Source organism: Hesperophylax consimilis, chromosome 1 (assembly GCF_061612785.1).
Source record: "Hesperophylax consimilis isolate HC1 chromosome 1, BYU_Hcon_1.0, whole genome shotgun sequence".
NCBI lineage: Eukaryota > Metazoa > Arthropoda > Insecta > Trichoptera > Limnephilidae > Hesperophylax > Hesperophylax consimilis.
The window spans coordinates 32,237,065-32,260,213 of record NC_142836.1 but is presented as its reverse complement, the minus strand read 5'-3'; the positions used below and the strand labels follow the sequence as shown (position 1 = coordinate 32,260,213).

Sequence of the window (23,149 nt, the reverse complement as noted above, 5' to 3'; positions counted from 1 at the left end):
AGAACACTGGATGCCAGTGCATTTTCACAAGCCGTGAAATATTTTGATTCCTATCTATATTATTAATGGACATGGGATAAAAGTTTGCTTTTACAATATAGGTACTACATAATATATAATGGTTTGCACTGCTGATACAAACACTATCATCTGGATTGACTGGTGATATTCTAACCATCGCAACCAAACAACCCGAGCTTATGTGATATTTTCCTACATTAAGCTCAGAAATCTTACCAAATCTATTTGGATGCTAGTTAGTATGCTGTAGTTTCCAATAATCATACATTACATGGGCCCACATAGGAACCAAATGCTTTCATTAACTAAGGAAAATAATGTTACAACATACTGTCTCAAACAAACAAACAAATAGAATAATATCTACTGCGCTCTGCTCTGGAACGTGAGCGCGTCGCAAGTTGATTAACTTATAAATATTAACTATATTTGACCCGTTATCAATTCTGTAAGCTAAATGGTTTCACATTAAAATCTGTATGGCACCATTATTGTGAATTATTTAATGGCCACTTTCTACAAGTTTATTCAAAATTAAACAGGAGACTAAATTGAAATAATATTTTTTTCAAAACAATATGTTGGTGATGTAGAATTGAGGCACAGAGTTAAAATTTTAAAAATATAGCTTCTAGTTATTATGAACACAGCCGGGGTGCGCCATATCATACTGTTTCTAGATGTACATGTATCTTAGTATCAGGTCCTCAAGACCTGCGCACAAATTTAACCAAACATTTCATAGCAAATTATCGCAGATTTATATTATTATTTAAGAAGGGAGCAAGATTTGGTGACTTAAAGCTAAACTCGGGAGTAAATGTAACAAAACATGGTATTATTCATGTATGGAAACAAGAGTTTCTTCACATTTGGTTGTTTTGAGGTGATTGGGAAAAGTCTAACCCATCCCAACAGGTGGAAGAAATGCAGATAATTGAAAGAAGGAATAAAGTAAGGGATAAAGCGTCAAGTAAGGGTACTTCTGAACCTTATTCATATGTGAGATCACACGGTGTAAAGTGGAATAAAGACAACAGAAAGAGAATGGTTCCTGTGAGAACCTAGTGCACTTGGTGTACTTAAAGTGGAAAAAGAAAGAGGGAAATAAAGAGATTGCTTATTTGAAGGAATGGTAAATGTGAGAACCTAGTCACGCACGCACACGTGTAAGTAATGTGTGAACACATGGTGTACATTGATTTATTATTTACATCATCTGCCTATACATATTTACACCGTATTAAAATTTTATAAAAACTTTACACTGATTGCAGATATTGCCAAAACAAATGTTTGGATTATACTAAGAGATGCATAGTGACACTTTGAATGGTGCATATCAAACCCATTTCATTTCTATCACTTCCATAATGAAATGTATACAGTTACCAATACCGTAGTTGGTAACTTTAATTCCTCAATACATTTTAATAAAATGTGAAGTCTAGAACTGGAAAAAATGGTCAAGTGTATGAAAATATAAAATAGCTTTCTATACTTATTTATGATCACTCATACTGCGCTCCATTCAATGCAAGTGAAAACTTATTAAAACAAACACTTATATAAATATCAACCAATCTGTACACAAAGGCAAAACAAGTGTCAGGGGGACACGTTCATTTAACTCAAACATTGGAGTGTGGTTACGTTATAGGACTAACTTAGTGGAAAACAAGAGCGCCCTCGATAATTCCCTTCAAAGTGATTGTGCGATTACAATAACTGCTGCTGTAATAGGCTGCTCAGTCCAGGCTAAAGGTGCCTCCCGCGCGGAGAACAATGCACACAGAATACTAAACTTGATAGATGGCTAAAGATGAAGTGCTAATTACAAAAGACTGCGGCGCAATGCTCAACCCGTTAGGACTGAAGACTTCAGTTATGTCTGCAGCGTAAGCACGTGTTCTTGCTAAATTCTACAAAGATTCCAGACTTTTGATACTACCGAGGAAAATGAGTGAAGCCGTCAAATTGAAATATATCTGAACCAGCCAAAATATTGAACAATACTGGAGATTTCATTTCAGCCATGCAAACCAAATGGGAAACTGTGGAAAAGTGAGATATGTAACAAAATAATGGCTTGGACTGAAGACACAATGCTCTGTAGTAAAATGTTGTGGAAATGCTTATACATTGTTACAATTGGGATTTAAATGAATCGGATAAATGAAAATATATAACTTATCGTTTTATACAAAAAACTTCAATATTCCTGTATTGTTCTATTTACATATTGTCAAGACGCATTAATGGAACAATAAATTATTATTTAAAAAATTTCTCATATTTTTATTTACAAAATTCAACGATATCTATGGTATGTACTATCAAATACTTCGATAATTTTATAATCTTATTTACATATTGTCGTGTCGAGAATAGAGTAAAATTTATATAAGTAATTAGTTGACATAGAAGAGAAAATCAAACAATCGGAGTGCAAAAAGGTCACTACAGTATCTAACCATATCAGCGCCACTCCTTCTGCCCTAACCAACTCCACTCTATAATTCTATCCAAGCACATCCACTAAAACATAAGACATAGTCTCGCAGAACTATTAACTAGAAATGTAGTCACACCTGCAATCACATTTACATAATTGTCTGTAGTCAATGAACTCTTTGTGAGGCGGTTTATATGGACGAGTGATGCTCCTCGAGTGGGCGGACGGCCGCGCTTATCTGCGAGTGGCCTTGGAGGAGGAGCGGGAGTGTGGTGTGTGGGGGGTGTGACTACCCCCCGGCCGCTCCTAACTGGAACATGATGCCAGCGGAGACACGGGCGACAGGGGGGAGTCCCGTGGGCAGCCTGACAGCGTCACCACGACCTTGCGCGACCCCGCGTGGTTCCGGTGCTCGCACAGCCATACGCCCTGCCACGTGCCCAGGTTCAGCTTGCCGTCCGTGATGGGGATGCTCAGCGACGACCCCAGGAAGCACGCCTTCACGTGTGCCGGCTGTAAGCAAGCAAGACACATTATACTGAATGCGCACTCAACATGATGGGGGTGCTCAGGACCACATGTTACCAAACTGTGCATCACACTGCCATACGTTTCGCACACACTCAACACTGATGAGGAGACTCAGTAAGCACGCCTTCGTGTGTTCTGACTGCTGTACAGCTCTAAATTCTTACTTATCATTACCTACTTCAAAAAAAATACCTAGAGCGCCCCTGGGGTGATATTTCACAAAAGCGACGCTACACAAATTGTCCAATAAATAAATAGGCTTAAACGGGATTATCAACATTTCAATCATTCAACTTTAGTAAGCAAACACAAAATTTCCTAACCAAATGTCATTTAAAACCCTTCAATACTTTTGTAACATTAGTTCAGTTTGCAATGTTTTCTGTGTATTTCAAATGCGCTCTATAAATCTTATTTTTTAATTTTCCGTAAAAAAAATACTGTTTTAGATTAGATAAAATTATCTTTCCGGTGTATGCATTTAAAATAAACATTACTCTTTCTAAATAATAAAATTTTAATATCAAACATGAAAACGCTTACAACATTTTTACTTCATTTTTTACTCCAATCATAGAAAAATTGAAAGAACTCGTTATTTTTAAAACACATTCGTTTTGTTTGGGGAATTTGTAAGAAAACTGTACCTTCTCTTTTATCTTGTTCGTACAATAAAAAAAAAGAATACGTACAATAAAGAAATAATTTTTCAAGTTAAACCGATTGGATATCGGCGCGAAATATAAATTATTCATTTTGGCTATTTTTAGGATTTTATTAATGTATCCAGTATAGGCAAACTGGGAAGAATTATTATTTCTCTTTCTAACGTCTATATATTTCCGCATGATAGAAAAAAGATAAAAATACTTTTATAACATATAGATGCCCAGTCATATACGACCCTAAAAAGCTGGAGGGGTTAACAAGCTACTATGATCTTCCAATGTATGTATTATTATAAAAGTTGTTCTTGTCTTTAGAATCAATGGCAGCTGATTATCTCCGCATGAGGATTGCTCTTCGAGCTTCATTGAGAGAAAAATCTTTACGAAGACGTAAATTAAGATATGATATATTATAAAATATGGACGCCCAGTCATATTAGAATCTAAAACGCTGGAGAGGTTAAAAATAATAAAAATGGGCAAACAGAATTCAATATTCCACAAACGATAGATTATACAGGGTGTCCGGGGAAAAGTTTGCTAACTTCGGGAGATGGTTCAACATGATGGTAGAAGTAAAAAAGATAAATAACTTTTTTCGAAATCCGAATGTTTATTTTCCCATACAAACAAAACAATTCAACATTTTTTTACCTGAAAACTACCTTAAAACATTGGAATTTCGAAAAAAGTTATTTTTCTTTTTAACTCGAACTATACATGACACCCTGTGTTGTGCAACCCTTTAGATTTGTTAATTGACGTCCCATATTAATATCAACTATGTTTTGTGGATACAGTTAACCATGATTCTGACTTGTGCCGTATTATTTACAAACATTGTTTTCATCACTCTTCGGCGGAATTTGTAGGGAAAATCATAAACATGATATTATCATGTATCCACTTATCATGCAAGTACCATTATTCCCCATACTATTCCACTCTATTAATTCACCAAATTCTCTTCACTTTCATCTATGCAGCTTTAAACTATTGAAGGGCGGAGCATAAAACAGAAAAAATATTTTTTATGTCTTCAGAGAGCCATCCATAAAAATCAAAAGTGGAATCTAAAGTTTCATTAGCCCGAGTGGTGACTTTTTAGTTATTCATATCATAGTCAAAATCGCATCGCAAATTATTCTACAAAGGAAAATATTAGAATGATCACATGTTCTCCAGAGACCCATCGGCATTCCACTGGTCAAACATATAAAAGTGATTTTGCAGAAGACCGCAGGTACAGCACGAACGATTGTAAATATACACTTAGAGACAAATGCTTTTGGTTTGATGTCCATTTAAAGATAGAAATGTTTAGCCAAGGATTTATGATACCTCTGACGTATACAACATGTGGCCCAATAGGCAGGCTGTACCCTAACACACTACACCTGATAATTTGTTTATTTTTATGTTACGGCTGTGTATGTGACCCAGCCGTTGGGCAATACCCTTACACATTACTTTGCTAATTTGTTTATTTTTAGGTTACGGCTGTGTATGTGGCCCAACCGTCGGGTAGTACCTTGACACACTACTTTGCTAATTTGATTATTTTATGTTACGGCTGTGTATGTGGCCCAGCCGTAGGGCAATACCCTTACGCATTACTTTGCTAATTTGTTTATTTTTAGGTTACGGCTGTGTATGTGGCCCAACCGTCGGGTAGTAAGTACCCTGACACCCTACTTTGCTAATTTGATTATTTTTATGTTACAGCTGTGTATGTGGCCCAGCCGTCATAAAACACAAATAATGACATCACAAAGTGATAAGCTTTCAGAGGAAATTTTCTTCGAAAAATTAAAAAAAAATTCAATTTTATTTACCTTTCGTCAGAAAGTCGGAGAATTTATGTGTACTTCTGCTACTTCATAAAAACGAATTAAAAGGAGAAATTTCAACAGCAATCAACTTTTCTATTTTTTCTTGTGATTCCTCCAAATTCATTACAAATAAAGTGCACTACTACGACAAGATAATGTCGAATAAAGTTTCTGGGTACTACTACGACAAGATAATGTCGAATAAAGTTTCTGGGTACTACTACGACAAGATAATGTCAAATAAAGTTTCTGGGTACTACTACGACAAGATAATGTCAAATAAAGTTTCTGGGTACTACTACGACAAGATAATGTCAAATAAAGTTTCTGGGCACTGCCACGACAAGATAATATCAAATACAAATAACTCATCAGAATTTTCGGTTTTGGGAACAAACAGCTATTACCCGTAGAGTCAATTTGTTCACTTTTTGACAGCTCATATGGTCCCTTAGAAATTGTTTTGTCTCCCTTACAGTCATGGTAAGAAATATGAACTAAACAGTGTTAGAAAGAACAAACACCAAGCTTTATATTCAAATACACGGTGTCCGGAAACTCGTAGTACAAGCGGGAAACTGGAGAATCTACACCACATGGGTAACCCAAATAAACATAAAGTTTTTTGATTTGAGCATTTTCACAAAAAAAAAAAAAAAAAACAAAAAAAAATATTTTTCGGCTATTTTAGGGTTAAAGTTTTTTCCGGTGTTTAGGGTTGAACAACAGATGTTTTAACCCTGCAGAGCAGAAATATTTTATGATTACACCGGATTAAATGAAGGGTGATTTCAAAATAATGCTTCAAATCCGAGTTTCTTCATTTGTTTTACTTTCAAATAGTTTTAATTAGTTGGGTACTTTGATCTTCAGTAATAATTTATAAGAATTTGATTAAAAAAATAAAAAAAATTTTAAAAAAAATCAACTTCTAACTCGATTTACTCGATAACGAAAGCTCAAATCAAAAAAAAATATACTACAAAATCGCTCCAAATATGATGTAGATTCACCAGTTTCCCGCTTGTACTACGAGTTTCCGGACACCCTGTATAGAAGTTAACTACAGAATAATTAAAATGCACACCTCTATGAAACCAAAGGTTCCCACCGCAATTTGAAATAAATTTATGAAACTTTGAATTTTTTATTAATTACTAACTGACGTGTATCCGGCGTTGCTCGGGGACTTACAAATGGTTTGCAGTAAAGTTTGGAGGTAGTGAATTCTAGTGTACCTGTCAACTGGGTGCATTTTAAAGTGGAAATACTATTACTGTATTATAATAAGTATTTGGTCTTGATCGTGCCATGTATTCCTCGGATGTCCTCGACCTCTTCAACCGATCACTTCCTAGACAGACATTGTCCTCACAACTCTTTCTTCGTTCATCACTTACATCTCCGTTTACCACAAGTAATAAATTGATTCCGGTCTTTTCTACCATTCATTCACTTCATGTACTACATATTATGAAATCAAAAATTTTAATGTTAAAAAACTACATTATATCGACATTTATTCAATTCAATATCTCATTCCAGTGCAGAGATAATGCATTAAGTCTTCCTCAGGCATCTTGTTTTGAGATTGTGAATTCTGGTGTACCTGAAAACAGGCATTTTTAATGTGGAAATAACATTATGGTATTTTAATATATTTTTTTTTATTTTTATATTAACTCCACACAGGAGGCCCTGAAGAAAATAATTTCCATCAGGGCCTATGTCATCTTTGGGGATGCTGTGTGGAGGGTCTTTTTGTGGAGAGGAAGGAGTGAACATGGGTCTTGAAGAGTCCCATGTTGTAGGAGGGAGGAAACACAGAGGCTGGCAGTTCGTTCCACAGCCGAGCTGTTGAACTTAAGAACGAATCGTAGAAGCGACCCGTTCTCATGTGACAAATGTCAACCGTGTACAAATGTTGGGCGCGCGTTTGGCGTGTATCCCGACTACGCACCGGTGCCGAAGGGATCAATGACGCTAGTTCCTCAGAGCATCTTCCATTGTAATACCGATAGAACAAGGACAGCATACCTACCTGACGCCTGTGCTCTAAAGATTGCAGTCCGTTTGTTAAGATTGGGGAATCTATCAAACGGACCGCTTGTTTCTGCACAGAGTCAAGGGTATTTTTCAGGTATTTAGGGGCTCCGGACCAGAGATGGCTGCCAAATTCGACAGTAGGGCGCACTTGTGATTTGTACAGGGTCAGCAGTTGTGTACTATTAATCTGTGTATCTGCGGGCCCTGTACAGTACGCCCAGCTTCTGAGAGGCCAACTTTACTCTGGCTTCGATGGAGCCCCCGTACCTGAGCTGGTCACTTATAGTTACACCAAGCATATCAATGGAAGGCCTGTTCGACAATATGACAATATGCCATGTCTTCCTCGACTTATATTCACTTCCATGTCATACACATTTTACCACACATAAGTATTTGATTCATTTGATCGTGCCATTTATTCCTTGGGCGTTCTCGATTTCTTCAAACATTACTTCCAGGTCATATATTCTCCTTACACCTCTTTCTTTGTTCATTACTTACGTCTCGTTTTACACAAATAATTATTTGATTCATGTCTTTTTCGGGTGTCCCCGACTCTTTCTACCGTTCACTACTGTATACCAAATTGTTACTGTTAAAAGAACTACATTATATTGACTTTAAATCGACTATGTATCTCATTCCAGTGCAGAGATAATGCGTTAAATCTTCCTCGGGCGTCCCTGAATTTTTCTACCATTCGCTACTGTATACCATATTGTTACTAAAACTACATCATATCGAATTTAATTTGGCTCCGTATCTCATTCATCCGATATTCAGAGATAATGTATTAAGTATTCTACGGGCGTCCCCGACTTAAACCATTCAAACCACTGTCTAAACACTCGCGACACTAATAAGAACAAAATTATTAATTTCAGAGAAATCCGTCCAGTAGTTTTCGAGTCTATAGGGTCTATAATTCTGAATCTATAGGGTACATAGTAAAAAATTTAACACTTATATTCATACGCTAGCCGAACAGCCGAGCTGAACCTCAACTTATGAGAAAGAAACGAAGCTACCGCAAATGGCGAGAAACGCCGAATGCAGTTGCTTCGTTCCTGTTCCGATATAATTATAATGATACCATAACATTTATATAGCACAGTGTTATTTCCAGAGATGTGCAAAATGGGTATCCAAAACCATTTGAAATGCAAAATGCAAAATGGGTTTTAGAAAAGCTTTTCAAATGCAAAATGCAAAATACCTATTTTCAAAATGCATTGAAAATGCAAAATGGTTTCTCAGGTCAAACAATTAAAATAATTATAGAATTTAAAAAAAAATTGTCATTTAATATTGGACATCAATGTAGAACAAACATATTACATGATGGTAAATCCAAAAACACCACGACTACAGATTATTAAACTAATGTTGCCAACGTAAAAACATAGAAACTGCTATCTAACATTTAATATTACAGAGTCATGGCCCCATGTTCAGTACCTATTTGAATCAGTATTTTTTGTAATGGTATCACTCAATTGCCAGGGCTCCTACCAGGGAGCAACTTGACAAATGTAAATTATCTCTCATAGCGAGGTTGAGGACCGACTGATATTTGGGGCTTATGAAAAAAAGATGAGTGGAGATAGTAGAAGAAATCAAAATTATTATTATTATCGATTTCTTATAGTCACTAAATGAGTTTTTGAGTTCGAAATGCTGGCTGCACATGCAAGGTGGTAGACAAATATCTGAGTAGGTACCTAGCTTGACTGTGAATTTTGTTCATAACTGAGCTGGGGGTTATCATTAGGAGATAGACATACCATCGCGGACTTTTCTGTAACCCTTTTTAAAATATACACTTACGTAGTACATTATTTTAATGCATCTTATAATGTTTAGCCAGCGTTAGCAATGTAAGTGCCCGAAAATATTTTTTACGACTTTTTTTACAAAACATCCACTTTTCTGTTTTTTTTTTTCTTCCTAAGTCAAGCGCCCCTGAGGTGATATCTCACAAAAGCGGCGCTATACAAATTGTCCAATAAATAAATAAATAACTAGCTGAAGTCCCCGGCGTTGCCCAGGCTATATGAAGAGTTTTTTTAAATCAAATGTTGACAGTAATTTTTCTCTTATTTTGAACAGTGTGCAAATTTTCACCAAGTGTATCAAGTGTGATAGTACTATACACAAACAAACAAACATTCTTTTTTACATATAAAGATAGGTTTTTATACGAAATGACAAAAAAGTGAAGTGGCTGTAATGTTTATAGTACATTTTTGTTGAATAAAGTTTTATTTTTTCGTTAGCAGTAATTTTAGTATTAGGGTTTAGACGAAAAAACGTAAGGTGAGCTATTTTTAAAACATTATTATTTTTAGTTTAAAATTTTTAATAACAAATTTTTTTTATTTATTTCTAAAAATAAGACAACGCACCGTTTGAATTCTAACAAATTTTTGTTTGTAGTGTCAATAATGCAACAATCACATGTGGACAGTACATTACTGTTTTGTCCCAGCTCCAGACCCACTGTCCTAGTGTGAACAGTAGTTTGGAAGACAGAACAATGAAACAAGACACTGTCCCAGAGATAGACGGGCAAGCAATCTCTGCAGAACAGTGTCTTACCCCCACCACTGTGTTCAGCCACGTTGTCCGCGTGTAAACGCTTTTTGATAAAATAGTAGGACCAATCGCCCCGCGCGTATCTACTCGTATCTCGGCGCTCGGATCTCAGTTTAAAAATGTTGCATAAATGGAACACATCATGGTATAAAAGACCGATAAAAAGATAATACGCTCGTAACACACGACGTTTGAACTACGGTAGAATTGTCGTATTGTTCCATTGTCCTGCCCTGCGCAGTCAAGGCTGTTCACGGAGCAGGGGCATGTCAGTATTGTATTGTCTTCTGTATTGCCCTCGTGTGATCCCGGCATTACGAAAAAATGTCAGTTGACCAAGGTTTAAAGGAACGATAGACCGTTGTAAAATAAAATATTGTGTTCTAGAATCTAAAATATACATCCGATTAAAAATTTCTTCGTTTATAAAGAAGAACTAAAATACTACACATTAGATCAAACCATAAATTTAGCAATTGTTATAGACGTTATGAGAAATTGTGATTATAATGTTTGGAACCCCATAATTCAGAATCATGTAATGTTCAGTTACAACCTTGTCAAACCAATGTGACGATATGCGTCTAAATTACAATTTTGTTTGTTCTCGAAAGCACGCTTCTTAAAATGGTGTTTGTTTTATTTGATATTTACACATTTATATACCAGTGTATTAGTAATTGAGTTATCTATCTATTTAATGTGTTTACAACTCATGTGAATTAAAAAATAGTGGCTTTTTTCCATTCCCGTATGTGTAAAATGATTTATTGAACTAAATAAAGCAAGAATTGAGATTATTCTTATTGATAATTGTAGACAGTGAATGTATTTATCTAACGTAATACCAGTTCTTTCTGCTAAATGTTTTAAATAACCTAATTTAATGCGTTCAATTTTGACAGTTCACGATCGCATAAAAAATCTGATTTCCATAAATTTTGTTTTCATACAAAACTTTCGAACAGCTGCTAACGATTGAAAATTGAGTTATATAATATATACAGGGTGTATCGGCACGTACCCGACAAACTTTAACCAGCTATTCCTTAGCATATTTGGAGTAAAAAATCTTATGTGCACTTTGCTGTCCGGTAACGTTTTTTTTTAATAAAAAATTTATTATTCATATTTTCACCACGTGTCACCACTGTTTTATCCTTTGTCAAAGTTTGAAAACCCATCTGGCAATATTTTATTCGAATTCCGTTGAATAATGTATGTGTGTACCTATATTGGCGCGCTTTTACAATCACAACGAAATGGCACGGCACCATTCGTCTCATTTTTAACTATTATTATTTAGTGTGTGCGAAAGAGCGAAGACGCTTTTCGACATACTTGCTTATAACAGCTGTTGAACACGAAAAGCAATGGCCATGACTGATGGAGTGTAGAAATTTTTAATTTTGTTTTTAATTGAAAAAAAAATGCTACTGGTTAGTGCCGATACACCCTGTATATCAAGTAGGCCATATACAACATACATATATAGAAAATAACAAATGTTGACCTGAACAAGTACCTCGCAATGCAAATTCAAAAGAACCAACGAATTCGCACATTTTTAAAGTTTACGATTTTCTAACTCCTCAGGCCTCAGCCGTATTCGGTCATAAGGTTGGAGTGTTTTCGCTTTGTTATAAAATATTTCTGAATGTATCCAAATACTGAAAACTATTAATATTTAAATATTGAAGACAATATTAGTGATTCCTAAACGAAAATCTGAATCAGAAAAATCAAAAAAAAATCACTAATTACAGTTAAAAGTGACCGAGGGGAATAGGGTCCCATTAGCTCAGTTGGTAGAGCACTGTCACGGAAAGACAAGGGTCCTGGGTTCGAGTCCCAGATGTGACCGTTTCCTTTTCTGATTTTTCTGTTTCAGATTTTCGTTTAGGAATCACTAACATTGTCTTCAATATTTAAATATTACAATTTGAGGTTTTACTCAATAAAGTTATTCCGAAAAATAAAAACTATTAATATTACTTGAAAAGTGACGGAATAAGCTTACAAATTTAAAAAAAAAGATAAATTTTTTCAAATATTTAAATGAAAAATTAATAATAAACTAATTATAATATTTAATCATTGAAGACAATATTAACGACTCAAACAAAAATATGAAACAGAAAAATCAAAAAAAGATATGGTCGCATGCAGGAAATTCTAAATCGGACGCTCAGAAATCACGGTCGCAGGACTCATTTTTTCAATTATTAAAGTTATCGATCGAATATTAAAATAAATATTGCATCATATTAAATTCCTTGCGGCAAAGAAATAATGAAGCGAAAAGAAACCTAATAAAACCAAGTTAAATATAATGTAATCCAAGTTAAATGCTGAAATGTGTTTCAGTTGGTTTAAATCGTTTTGGATAGATGGCACACCATCTAGCGATTCCTGACTATATTTGGAGTAAAAATGTAATGTCATTTTGCTGTCCAATGTTTACAGCTACTGGGTACAACTTAACGCATCACGTGATATGCACTCCGGCTTGTTACCGCACTGACGAGTCAGAGCGCGTATCACGTTATCTGTTGTGACCTGGGGCAGAGTGATCAAAAAAAAAATATCATCAGACAGCAAAATGACGTCTACATTTTTTACTCCAAATATGCTCATGAGATGCTGGTTAAAATCTTTCGAGGTACATGTTGATACACCCTATTTATATAATTTCAGCTAGTTTTCATAGTTTCAAGATTTCAGTAGAATTTTCACTGACTTGGTATTTCTACATAAAATTCTAAGTTATGCATTTAATGGTCCAGAATTGCTTGAATTGATAAGCTTTCGGGTTCCACTACGTAATACTAGAAGTCAGGATTTATTCCAGCGCAGAAATTCAAGGACTAACTACCATATGTATTCCTCATTGCCCAGAATACTAATGGAGGGAAATAATTATAACCGAGTCTGTAAAAATTTTCACTTTATCACTAAACAAATAAAAAAGATTGTACTATTCAATCATTGACGATAATATTTTCTGTTTCAAATTTTCGTTTGAGAGTTGCTGATATTGTCTTCAATAATTGAATATAACAATTTGAGGTTTTACTCAATAAATTTTAAAAAAAAGAAAAAAAGATTGTCACTGGGGGTGTTCAGTTATGTATAAGACTATATAAATTTTGCTATTCATATAAGCCCCTAAAAAGTGCGTTAATAAATAAATAAATAATTAAAATAATTCTTAATGTTTTCCTTTTTTCAACATTCGCCAAAGCACCAAATCTATGGAGTATCAGATGTGATCTCACGGTGAATGAATTTTTTCGTTTGATGGATTACTTGGAACTGAATTTTGTATCCCAATTTAGAGATGATTTTTATTCTTAAATTTAACCGATTCTAATTGAAGAACATTGTAAAATATTAGCATCTCATCATTATTCTTTTTGCGGTGTACTTTGGTGCAAAAATACAACTACAACTGTACTCGATTCAATTATTCCGCGTTCCTTAACAGCTCGGGCGATGGCGTGGTTACAAATAAAATTCTTTTGGCGATGGATTTTCCGAGCATTCGGTTTTGTCTCAAAATCATACCTCTGAATATTAATATGGAAATATATAAACTGCTTACTGATTTTGAATCCAATAAATCAACCTATTTTTCATTGTTTATCCCACATTTCTGGGTTTAATAAAAAAAAATCTAAAATCATAAAATTCATAAACGCTTGAAATTTCACCCAATTTTGTATTAATTACTGGATATTTATGAACATGTTTTTATAGTTCCCAAAATAACTAGAAACAATGTTTAAAATAAGACATACGTCATAACATTACACATTGCTATTCTTACTTACTGCCAAAAGGGTTAAAATTCTTAATGAACAGACTAAAAATTGTCACAGAAATACTTTGAATAAACTACGACATCAGTCGTACATTGACCACTGAAGAACGCACATTGAAATAACCAGACTGTGAGCAGAAAGGGCAAAGGTTTGCAGCGCAGTTCATAATGTGACATTTCTACGTAGGATCTGAATGTTTGTTTATAAACAAACCGCCAGACTTAGCAATGCTAAAAATGAGTGAGATGGGTAAATTATAATACATTTTGTCTAACTAAATAGAGTAAAAAATATTCAATTTTGGAAACAAGCCCGAAATTTAGTTTATCCGATTTGGGATTTGAGGTTAAGTTTTTTACGTATCCAGCAATTTGCACACCATTGTAAAAAGGACTAGTAATTCGTAAGCAGATATTATTTTCGAGGACTGAATAGTGATATTACAATGCGAGTTGCCTGTATACTGTCAGATTTATCTATTGACAACTTACAGAAAGGGAGAGGGTCACGCCGCCTCCCACAACTAGATTTGTTCCACTTTCCCTGATTGGCTGGTCTATTAATTTGAATGTTTATGAGATCAATAAATTCTGCATGAATATATATTTAAAGCCATAATATTTTGCACTGGAGTTCGTTATTGTTAAATCGTCTGGTAAAATAAGGGGGGCCATTCACAAGTATAGTACTTTACCATACACAACATGCCACTAGGTTACATTTGGGTATGGTAAAGTACTATACTTGTGAATGTATAGTTCTTTACCATACACAACATGCCACTAGGTTACATTTGGGTATGGTAAAGTACTATACTTGTGAATGTATAGTTCTTTACCATACACAACATGCCACTAGGTTACATGGATGGATATCTTAATCCATGGGGGAAAATCTTTACTCTGCAGTAAAAACCATGATTCATAGTGTTGTTTTCATTTCTAATGTAACCACAGAGATTGTCAAAAATGGTTAACCCATCACCTAAATGTGAAAAAAAAACTGAATTTTAAATTGAATGTATATTTAATAAATATTTGCCAAAAAGCATCCACTAAGAAGAATTTATTCCTAGTTAGCTTATTTTTTAAAGAAACTGTCAATGATAAATATATAAACTAATTGTATTATGTAACATTAAAATGTTTCTGATCGCTAGTGGCCGGCGACTGCTTGTCCGCCTAGCGTTCGGAAGGTACTCGGTAGCATTTGGGTACCTCCGTAAAGATTAGCGCTACCGAGCGAAATGGTCGAATACTACTCTTAACAGTCAGGCAGTAATGGTAATTTTTCCAACAAACTATCACCAATCTATGAAGAAAGTCCTTGTTGCCTATACCAGTGCTCCGCAACCTTTGCTCACCCACGACACACCAAATTTCTTCCTAGAATTCCGCGGCACACCGAAAACTAAAATATATAGGTATTAAATTGATTTCTTGTTTTTTATTTGAAAAGTATACATACATACATATAACTATAACATATTTATTTTTACGCAATCTTAATAATTATTATAAAATAATAATAAATTAATGAGCGATTAATTGTTAAATTAACCTGCGCTTGTTTCATGAACACAAAAGTTTTATATTCGGCTCGATTTTTGAAAGCGCAACCCGAAGTTCTTGGTCAAGACCTTTTAAGCATGACCGATTATCATTTTTAATTAATACAAAAAAAAATGGTTGAAAAACTTTGCTCACATAAATATGTCGTTAAAAATGGAATGCTTTGACGGAAATGCGAGGATATTATTTTTTAACGTAAATCCAGAAAACATCTAATGGATCTTCGGAGAAGTGAAGTTTTAATGTCATGTCATTATTTAAATCTGTAAATTCCTCTCGAATTTGCATAGGCAGTGCTTCTGTAGAATTTATTGCATTGGTTGCAAAAGGATTTCGAATCCAATCGTATTGTTCCGTATTAATGGAATAAAAATACTGACCAAGTTTCTGCTGAAGCATATTTAAATGTTGTTGGGCCAGATCCACAGTTAATTGTTTGTTTTCAATTGTACTATGGTAGGTCCTTTGCAGAGGCGGCTCTAGGGATTCAGTCGTGGTAGGTCATTTGAAAAAAATGTGTGACTAATCTTTATTTGATATTGTGAAAAATGCCCATATATTATTAACTATATCAATTTGTTATAGAGTTTTAGAGTCGCGGACTCTAAATAAATATTATGTTAATATAATAAATTGGAAATAAATACACAATCCATGTACTTACGGCAAATTATTTTTAAGATATTAAGTTTTAATGTAGTTGTCCACAACATTAAAATAAATAAAATCAGTGTTTGATTCTATTTGACAATGATTTTTTACGTTTTTTGTTTTGTTTCATTCTAAATCGATAACAACATAAATAATTATTCTAATCCTTTCCCGAACTATGCAATTGAAAAACAACCATTGTTCCACACACTACAAGCGTGTAAAATGAAAAAACGACATTTGTTTATGTCACCATCTCTGTAAAACATATAATATTCACCGTGTTGTCTCCCCCACGGTCATGACCTAAGCGTCCCTAAACTTTCTTCGGAAGCTAATTTTTACTTCGACGAAAAATATAGTGCCATCTCGTTTATTCTATGGCGCGCGTAGAGACAGAAGATGCCAAATTGGACATTCTTTAAATTGACCCAGCGAATCGTGTGGACTTGTGAATGAAAGCTTCTATTAGAGACAACAGATGTCACTGCTAGTCACTCGCCGCCGCCGCTGTTTCGCGTTACATTTTAAATGTTTTGATGCACATAATTGATTATTATATTTATTATTGTTGTCTTATAATTTTGGGGGGTCAAACACCAATTGACCTAAGGGAAGAACCGCCACTGGTCCTTTGGTACATTTCCAAACATCCTTTTTGCAACTCTTTCTGCCATAGTTCATTATTAAGTTCATTCAAATGCTCGAATATATCAGCCATGTATGCAAGTTTGGCTATCCAGTAATTATCATCGAGGTGCTGATATAGTTCGGGCGTATTTTGATTTGCAACTCACTCATTGGAAACTCACGCACCTCGTGAAGAAGCTCAAACAATCTAGCCAAAACTTTGCCTCGGGATAGCCAACGAATTTCAGTATAAAACAATAAGGATTCATATTTGACTCCCATTTCTGCACAGAGTATTCCAAAGATTCGCGAGTTTAGGGCTCTTGATTTAATTATGTTTACGATTTTAATGCATTCATTCATCGTGTTCAAAAGTTCCTCCGGTAAATTTTGACCATCAATGCTTCTCGATGTATGCAGCAGTGTGTAAATTGTAACGTTGGATTTTTTTGTTTTACACAAGAGACAAAACCCTTTTTACTACCCGTCATTGCCACAGCGCCATCCGTGCAAACAGCAATGCAATTGCTCCATTTAAAATTATATAGATTTTGAAGAAATCATCGGTTACTTGAAAAAATTCTTCACCGGTAGTTCGCTCTGGAACCTCCTTACAAAATAAATAATGTTCATTAATAAAGTCCTCGTCAACGAAAAGTACAATAGCTATCAACTGTGCTTTATTTTTAATATCGGTATTTTCGTTAATCTGAAGTGCAGCCAATAACAGTTTTCTAATCAGTGTTTCTAATATATTGTGAATACGTCTTTTAACAGTATCTGCATACAATGAAAAATAGACAATATTATGAAAAATATTTTATCATTGTGTATTAAATACGTAATGATATATTGTGAAATGTCAAATTCATTGAATTTGACCGCGGCACACCTGTGTCCGGCTCACGGCACACCGGTTGCGGAGCACTGGCCTATACTATACAACACAAAAATAATATGACGTTATACCCTAGTGCACTCCACCGTACCTAAAGTTCCTCTAGAATCCACGATGAGGACAGCACGAAGAATCAACTTAATCCTTATTGGCTAAAACTACACACTACAAACTCACCATGTCATCCGGCCCTTCGCAAGAATGTCTATACGGTAAGCCTTCTGGAACTATTTTATTTAACATCATTTCCATATCATCTCGTACATTGGGATCCCAGCTCTCGTTCAATGCCAAACTAGCGGAAGTGTGCATTACTGAAAATAAGACCGATTCATGTATGTAGGCCAAACATAGAATTGCTCACTGTCAAATTGACAATTACAAAACTGCCACCCCAATATATTATTATGTTTTACACTCAAGACCAAAATAAATTATCATAAATAAAGCATTGCAAATTCTAGGTAATTTTAGAAACATTTTCTTGAATTAATAATACATATTTTATACATGAAGCAAACTTCACGAGTGGGAGGGGGAGTTTTTGACCATGCGACATTTCTTGTGAAAAATACACTTACTTTGAATATGACAGAGACCCACAGAAAATTGAGACAACTCGGGAATTTGCTTTAGAATCTCTTCGGTTACCAAATGAACACCTCTGTGTTGCGGTCGCAGATTTAATTTCCTCTGAAACCACGCTGATCCGATCTGAATTCCTCTATTTGAAGCCATGTTGAATGCAAAATTCTTATATTACCGACGAAGAAAAACACACACTGTCACGTTCAGCGTCACATTATTAGACATAAGTTTGAATTTATTCCATAATTATCATAAAAGAATCATTTTGACTTCGTAATAAATATAAAAATTAATAAAAAGGTTATAGAACAGATTCCGACACCCTATTTTCTGCGGGAAGATGAAATAGCCGTAAGTGAAAGAGAAAAAGCATACGACCCGCTCAGATCTCTCCGCTACCGGTGTTATTTTGCAAGCAATAAAAGGCTTTATTCTAAGAAGATTCTATGGCTGTTTCAGCTTCCAGAATCTAAACTATAACTTACAACTTTCACATGAAATTGAAATTTGAAAAATAATAAATTAATTAGGAACTTTTTTTTAGAAAGTTTTCAATTTTCCTGAATTTCTTATGTATGATACATAAGGGCTTCAAATTGAATTTGCACGATGATATCTTTTACTATGGACCGTTGGGGGTTTACGAATCATAATAAAATTCCTCGGGCCTCCCACTTTTCTTCAACCACTATATTCAATGTCATGTAATCTCCTTTCAGTCCTTTTTTCTTTCATCAGCTCTACATGTCCAAATCATCTAAGCGTTTATTTCTTAACCATTAGGCTTACTTCAGTCTTTCATTTTATCCGGTTCTCCTAATTTTTAACCCGGTCATTTTTTAAAATTTTATATGACACCTAACAATATAAAATTTTACCACACATAAGCAGACATGGAACAGTCAAGTGAATCAAATATTTGAGTCGGTTCATGTCAAGAGTCAGTTTAACGTATTTATGATACAAAATACAGTGTAATACGAATGGAGCAAGCAGTGCGTGCGGAGACAAAGTTGTGTGGCGGTCTATCCACTCTGTCTACTCCTGCCGAGAAATTACGTGTTTACTATCGTAAATAAACTGACGATGGTTAGTTAATTTGTTAAAGTTTATCTCTATCATACTAGTAAATTCATTCTTAAAAAGTAAGCTTATTTTTTTGTTGTTAGTTTGAAATTTTGTAATACCGCCTTTACAACAGAAATCGAGCATTTCAAAATTATTTTGGTTCGAATTGGTTTTTTTTCCAATGACATTGTGAAATTGTAATTTTTACTTTCCATAACAGCCTGTTTTATATTTTTTTTTAATTACGCAACTACTTTGGTAGCAGCTGTTATCTGTAAGTTGAAGTTTCTATAGGTGTTAAAAAAAAGAATGTATTGGAATGACTGGCATGTGGCAATATCTGCGCTCTGAAGCGTACGTTGGTGTAAAACCCACTATTTTCTCCGCAAATGATAATTAATTTAGGACTTAAGGCGATGCACTACGTCGTGTAATATTTTAAATTGAGCCGCTATCAATAACAACCCTTACGTAGATGGCGATAAGGTTTAAATTTCCGCTTAACACCATCCGCCTGTTTTGATTTATGCAAGAAAAAAACATGGCCAAAAAGTGCCTTTTATTTTATTTTGTGGATTTTCAGGCATAAATATATATTTTTTTCGATCATTTTATAAATAACTTAATTTTCCACATTATACAATAAAATCATAACTGAAAATGGGTTCGTAAGTAGGAGATTTTATACTTTAAAGCAGTTTTCATAGGCCTTTACATTATTTTATTCTGGGCTTATAAAAAGACTTATCTAAAAAATACTCGATTATTTCAAAGGCCAAGATGTATTCTACTCGCAGTATTTAATTAAAGCATATGAAACATTTCTAGGAGACCAAATTTTCAAACCAAAAACACATGATTTTGCATTACTACGTATGGCAACGCCTTAACGAATGTGGATGTGTCTTTGTGCTAGTGTGGGCGGTGAGATATTTATTGAGTAATATTTTTTATCATTGCAACCCTATTGAAACAGCGGGAACTACGAAATTTTATGTCATTGAATTTTAAATTTGTAATACTAGTGCGATCGTTGAACACAATACACATTAATATTTTTATAATGAATATGCATTATTTATCGTCTCGTCTCGTTTCTTTTCTTAGATTTCCAATAAGTGAGTTAGGGATGGGAGAGTATCACAGTAAGTAGGTGCACTTATGCTTTTTTAATAGGTGTGACTGTAATATGGGGTAGTATTGAGGTGTGGCTTACCACTCCCTCAATTATCCATGATTAGTTAGGTTTAGTTGACTGATAATATTGTTGAGTTTGGATGGCAAGACAAAGCCTGCTTTTGTTTAATCCATTTGTAATCCACAAAAATATCTTCATTGAACCCAAATCTAAAAATGGATGCTGTGATGGATGAAATGATTAAAAATGCAAAAGAACCGGAGTGGCTCGAACAGACAATATTCGGAAATTTTCGAGCTTGGCAAATCATATTTCTGGCTTTGACTGGTTTTACAGCTTTAAGTATGCGTAACACATTTTATTTGTAAATTACTTTTGGAAACAGCATGTATATGTGAATAAAAACTAATAATAATATATGTAAAAGTTTAATTTACTATCAATTTAATTACGCAAACTAAAGATTGTTGTTGGTTTACTAATATTTATTGTACACAACTTCATGTAACGAATAATAACTGATTATTCATTAAGTGTTGAGGGCACAGCATTATTTGTAACTCCATGTAAAAACTATTTTATTTCTCTAAGAGAAACTTTGCACGTTGCTATTGAATTCCTGTGTTTTGTTTCAGTTATCGCATTGTGTTGCTGTATAAAGTTTAGAGTACCCCGCACCAAACAGCAGATAGAAGCAGATTATCAACGCAGAGTCATCACAAAGAAGTTCCGAGAGCAGTTAGAAAGAATACAAAATTCTCAAATGGACATGATTGACCTCAAGGCAGGTGATTAAACCAAACTGTTTTCATATGAGTTCTAATTTGGCATATTAAGTCATATTTATATCATTAGCTTGGTACAGATGGGCCTCACAATGCACGCGAGCTGCTCTTTAACTAGCTAGTAAGTTAATAAATTCAATATAACATTGAGGGAAGGTCCGAATACACTATATTTATGTATACCAAAATTGATTTCATACACTTTATTTTGCCCTTTTGACTGCTTAATTATGAATTTGCTAGTTGGGAGCGGCTTACATGCGTTATCTGTATCAAGCTATTGTAAAACTTGTTTTTAGTTCCTCTAATATTACAATGTTATCCATTTATAAGTTCCTTATCCTGTACAAGATTCAACTCCCTGGAATGTGTAACATGTCTAATAGATCAAAACGGGAGTCAACATTGCTTGTTTCAACTTACAGTAATTGTTTCAACTCACACATTGCTTGCTTCAACTTACAGTAATTCTGAAGACAAGTTGTTGTCGTGTCCACTTCACCATTGAGATTGCATTTGAAAATCAAAACATAAAATCATCACTAAGTATTATCTAGACAGGGCATGTGAACCTTAAAATTAACACCGAAACCATAAATATTGGATGAAGAAAATATTTATCAAAAAGGAAGTGGATTATCTCGCAGTCATTTGATCAAAATATAAATTAACATGTCCAATTTTATCAGGTTGGTTTGAATTGAAGTTGAATGGTCAAAAGATGCGATAAGAAATGCTCATACAGTTTTACTTTATTGGTAGCATTGGATTTGGTGCGGGCGGAGTTTAAATCAGACACCGACAGTGAGAGAGAACAACAAAGTGCCTCCTTAATAAGTTCCATCACATCTCCCGTTCCAAGTAATATTACTAATTATATACTTTGTGTTGTAATGCTGTAGTATAACTTCTGTGCTCAAATTGGATCAACAAACATAAGATACAAACATATCTGTGCAGACAACAGTAGCTTCAGTAGTAACTAGTAACGCCACCCAGCTGTAATTAAAATTGGAGAATTTATGTTCCAACACACACAGAGTTTATGTCTTTCACTGGAAATTGCGGGTTTGATTCCTGCCAAAGAACAATAATATTACATGTATCAAAACAAAACTTCATTATGATTGATTTTTCAGGTTCGGATGACAATTCATATAAATCTACCAAACGTCTGAATGGCATACAGGAACTGGACAATCACAATCTCAAAAAGCCGTCCGTCAGTTTCAGCAGTAAGATAGCAGCATTAGTGAAGATGTCCAAGCAGAGATCTAATGAACCGGGGCAGATATTATGCTGAACTGTGAAAGTGGAAGATACAACTTTTATTTTACTCTTTATGTCACAGCAGATTATGAGTAATGTCTTAGATAAATATTTGGCGAAAGCCATTTCAAGCAGCGTTTCAATTCTGAATTGAGGTCTTACACCAGGGCAATATTGAGAGTATCTCCCACTCTGGAACGTGCAGCAAGTATACTACATATTATTATAAATGAATAAATTGTGAAATATCACAAATTAATCAAATAAAATTTACTTGCGCAACCCGGGATTTGAACCCACGACTTTTCGCAGGCTAGTCGAGAGCCTTACCCCTCGACCATGGAGGCCGTCAAGTGTAGTGGTGATATTCAAAATTTCTTCTTCTGTTTGTGAACTATTTAATATTATTACATAATTGTTGGGTCAGCTATTGCTTGGACAATTGCCCGGGAGTCTTGGTTTTTCGGAGACGCAAGTCTAAATGTGCAGTTGCAAAAGCAACAAAAATTATAAATATATTAGAAATATTGTGTGGGGGCATCCTTTCAGTGTTATCTTTTAAAAGCAATCGGGGCC

General features: G+C 34.5%; 2 protein-coding genes across 5 annotated transcripts; one reads left to right on the top strand and one right to left on the bottom strand.

The window, feature by feature from the left end:
* Positions 1 to 119: 119 nt before the first annotated feature.
* Positions 120 to 18,647, bottom strand: LOC149426668 (uncharacterized). Its single transcript, XM_089632738.1, has 3 exons — positions 18,307 to 18,647; positions 17,903 to 18,039; positions 120 to 2,989 (listed from the first exon to the last, which is right to left on the bottom strand). The coding sequence occupies exons 1-3, from the start codon at positions 18,461 to 18,463 to the stop codon at positions 2,783 to 2,785; spliced, it is 501 nt and encodes a 166-aa protein (XP_089488864.1). The 5' UTR covers positions 18,464 to 18,647; the 3' UTR covers positions 120 to 2,782.
* Positions 17,769 to 22,773, top strand: LOC149426667 (uncharacterized). Of its 4 annotated transcripts, none has more exons than XM_089632723.1 (4): positions 17,769 to 17,937; positions 21,155 to 21,307; positions 22,067 to 22,165; positions 22,444 to 22,773. In XM_089632723.1, exons 1-4 carry the CDS (start codon positions 17,904 to 17,906, stop codon positions 22,605 to 22,607), a joined length of 450 nt encoding a protein of 149 aa, XP_089488849.1. In that variant the 5' UTR covers positions 17,769 to 17,903; the 3' UTR covers positions 22,608 to 22,773. The 4 variants fall into 4 exon arrangements, with proteins under 4 accessions (XP_089488849.1, XP_089488856.1, XP_089488839.1 ...); XM_089632730.1 differs by lacking the exon at positions 17,769 to 17,937 and adding an exon at positions 20,212 to 20,305; XM_089632713.1 differs by lacking the exon at positions 17,769 to 17,937 and adding an exon at positions 20,314 to 20,526.
* The last annotated feature ends 376 nt before the right edge of the window (positions 22,774 to 23,149 follow it).

Coding starts and splice junctions, on each gene's coding strand:
- LOC149426668 (XM_089632738.1), bottom strand. CDS start 18,463: ATGGCTTCAAATAGAGGAATTCAGATCGGATCAGCGTGGTTTCAGAGG. Junction 18,040..18,306: donor GGGTCTCTGTCATATTCAAA/GTAAGTGTATTT, acceptor TCTTATTTTCAG/TAATGCACACTTCCGCTAGT. Junction 2,990..17,902: donor GCGAAGGGCCGGATGACATG/GTGAGTTTGTAG, acceptor GCTTGCTTACAG/CCGGCACACGTGAAGGCGTG.
- LOC149426667 (XM_089632713.1), top strand. CDS start 20,376: ATGTCATTGAATTTTAAATTTGTAATACTAGTGCGATCGTTGAACACA. Junction 20,527..21,154: donor AGGGATGGGAGAGTATCACA/GTAAGTAGGTGC, acceptor GTTTTGTTTCAG/TTATCGCATTGTGTTGCTGT. Junction 22,166..22,443: donor CATCACATCTCCCGTTCCAA/GTAATATTACTA, acceptor TTGATTTTTCAG/GTTCGGATGACAATTCATAT.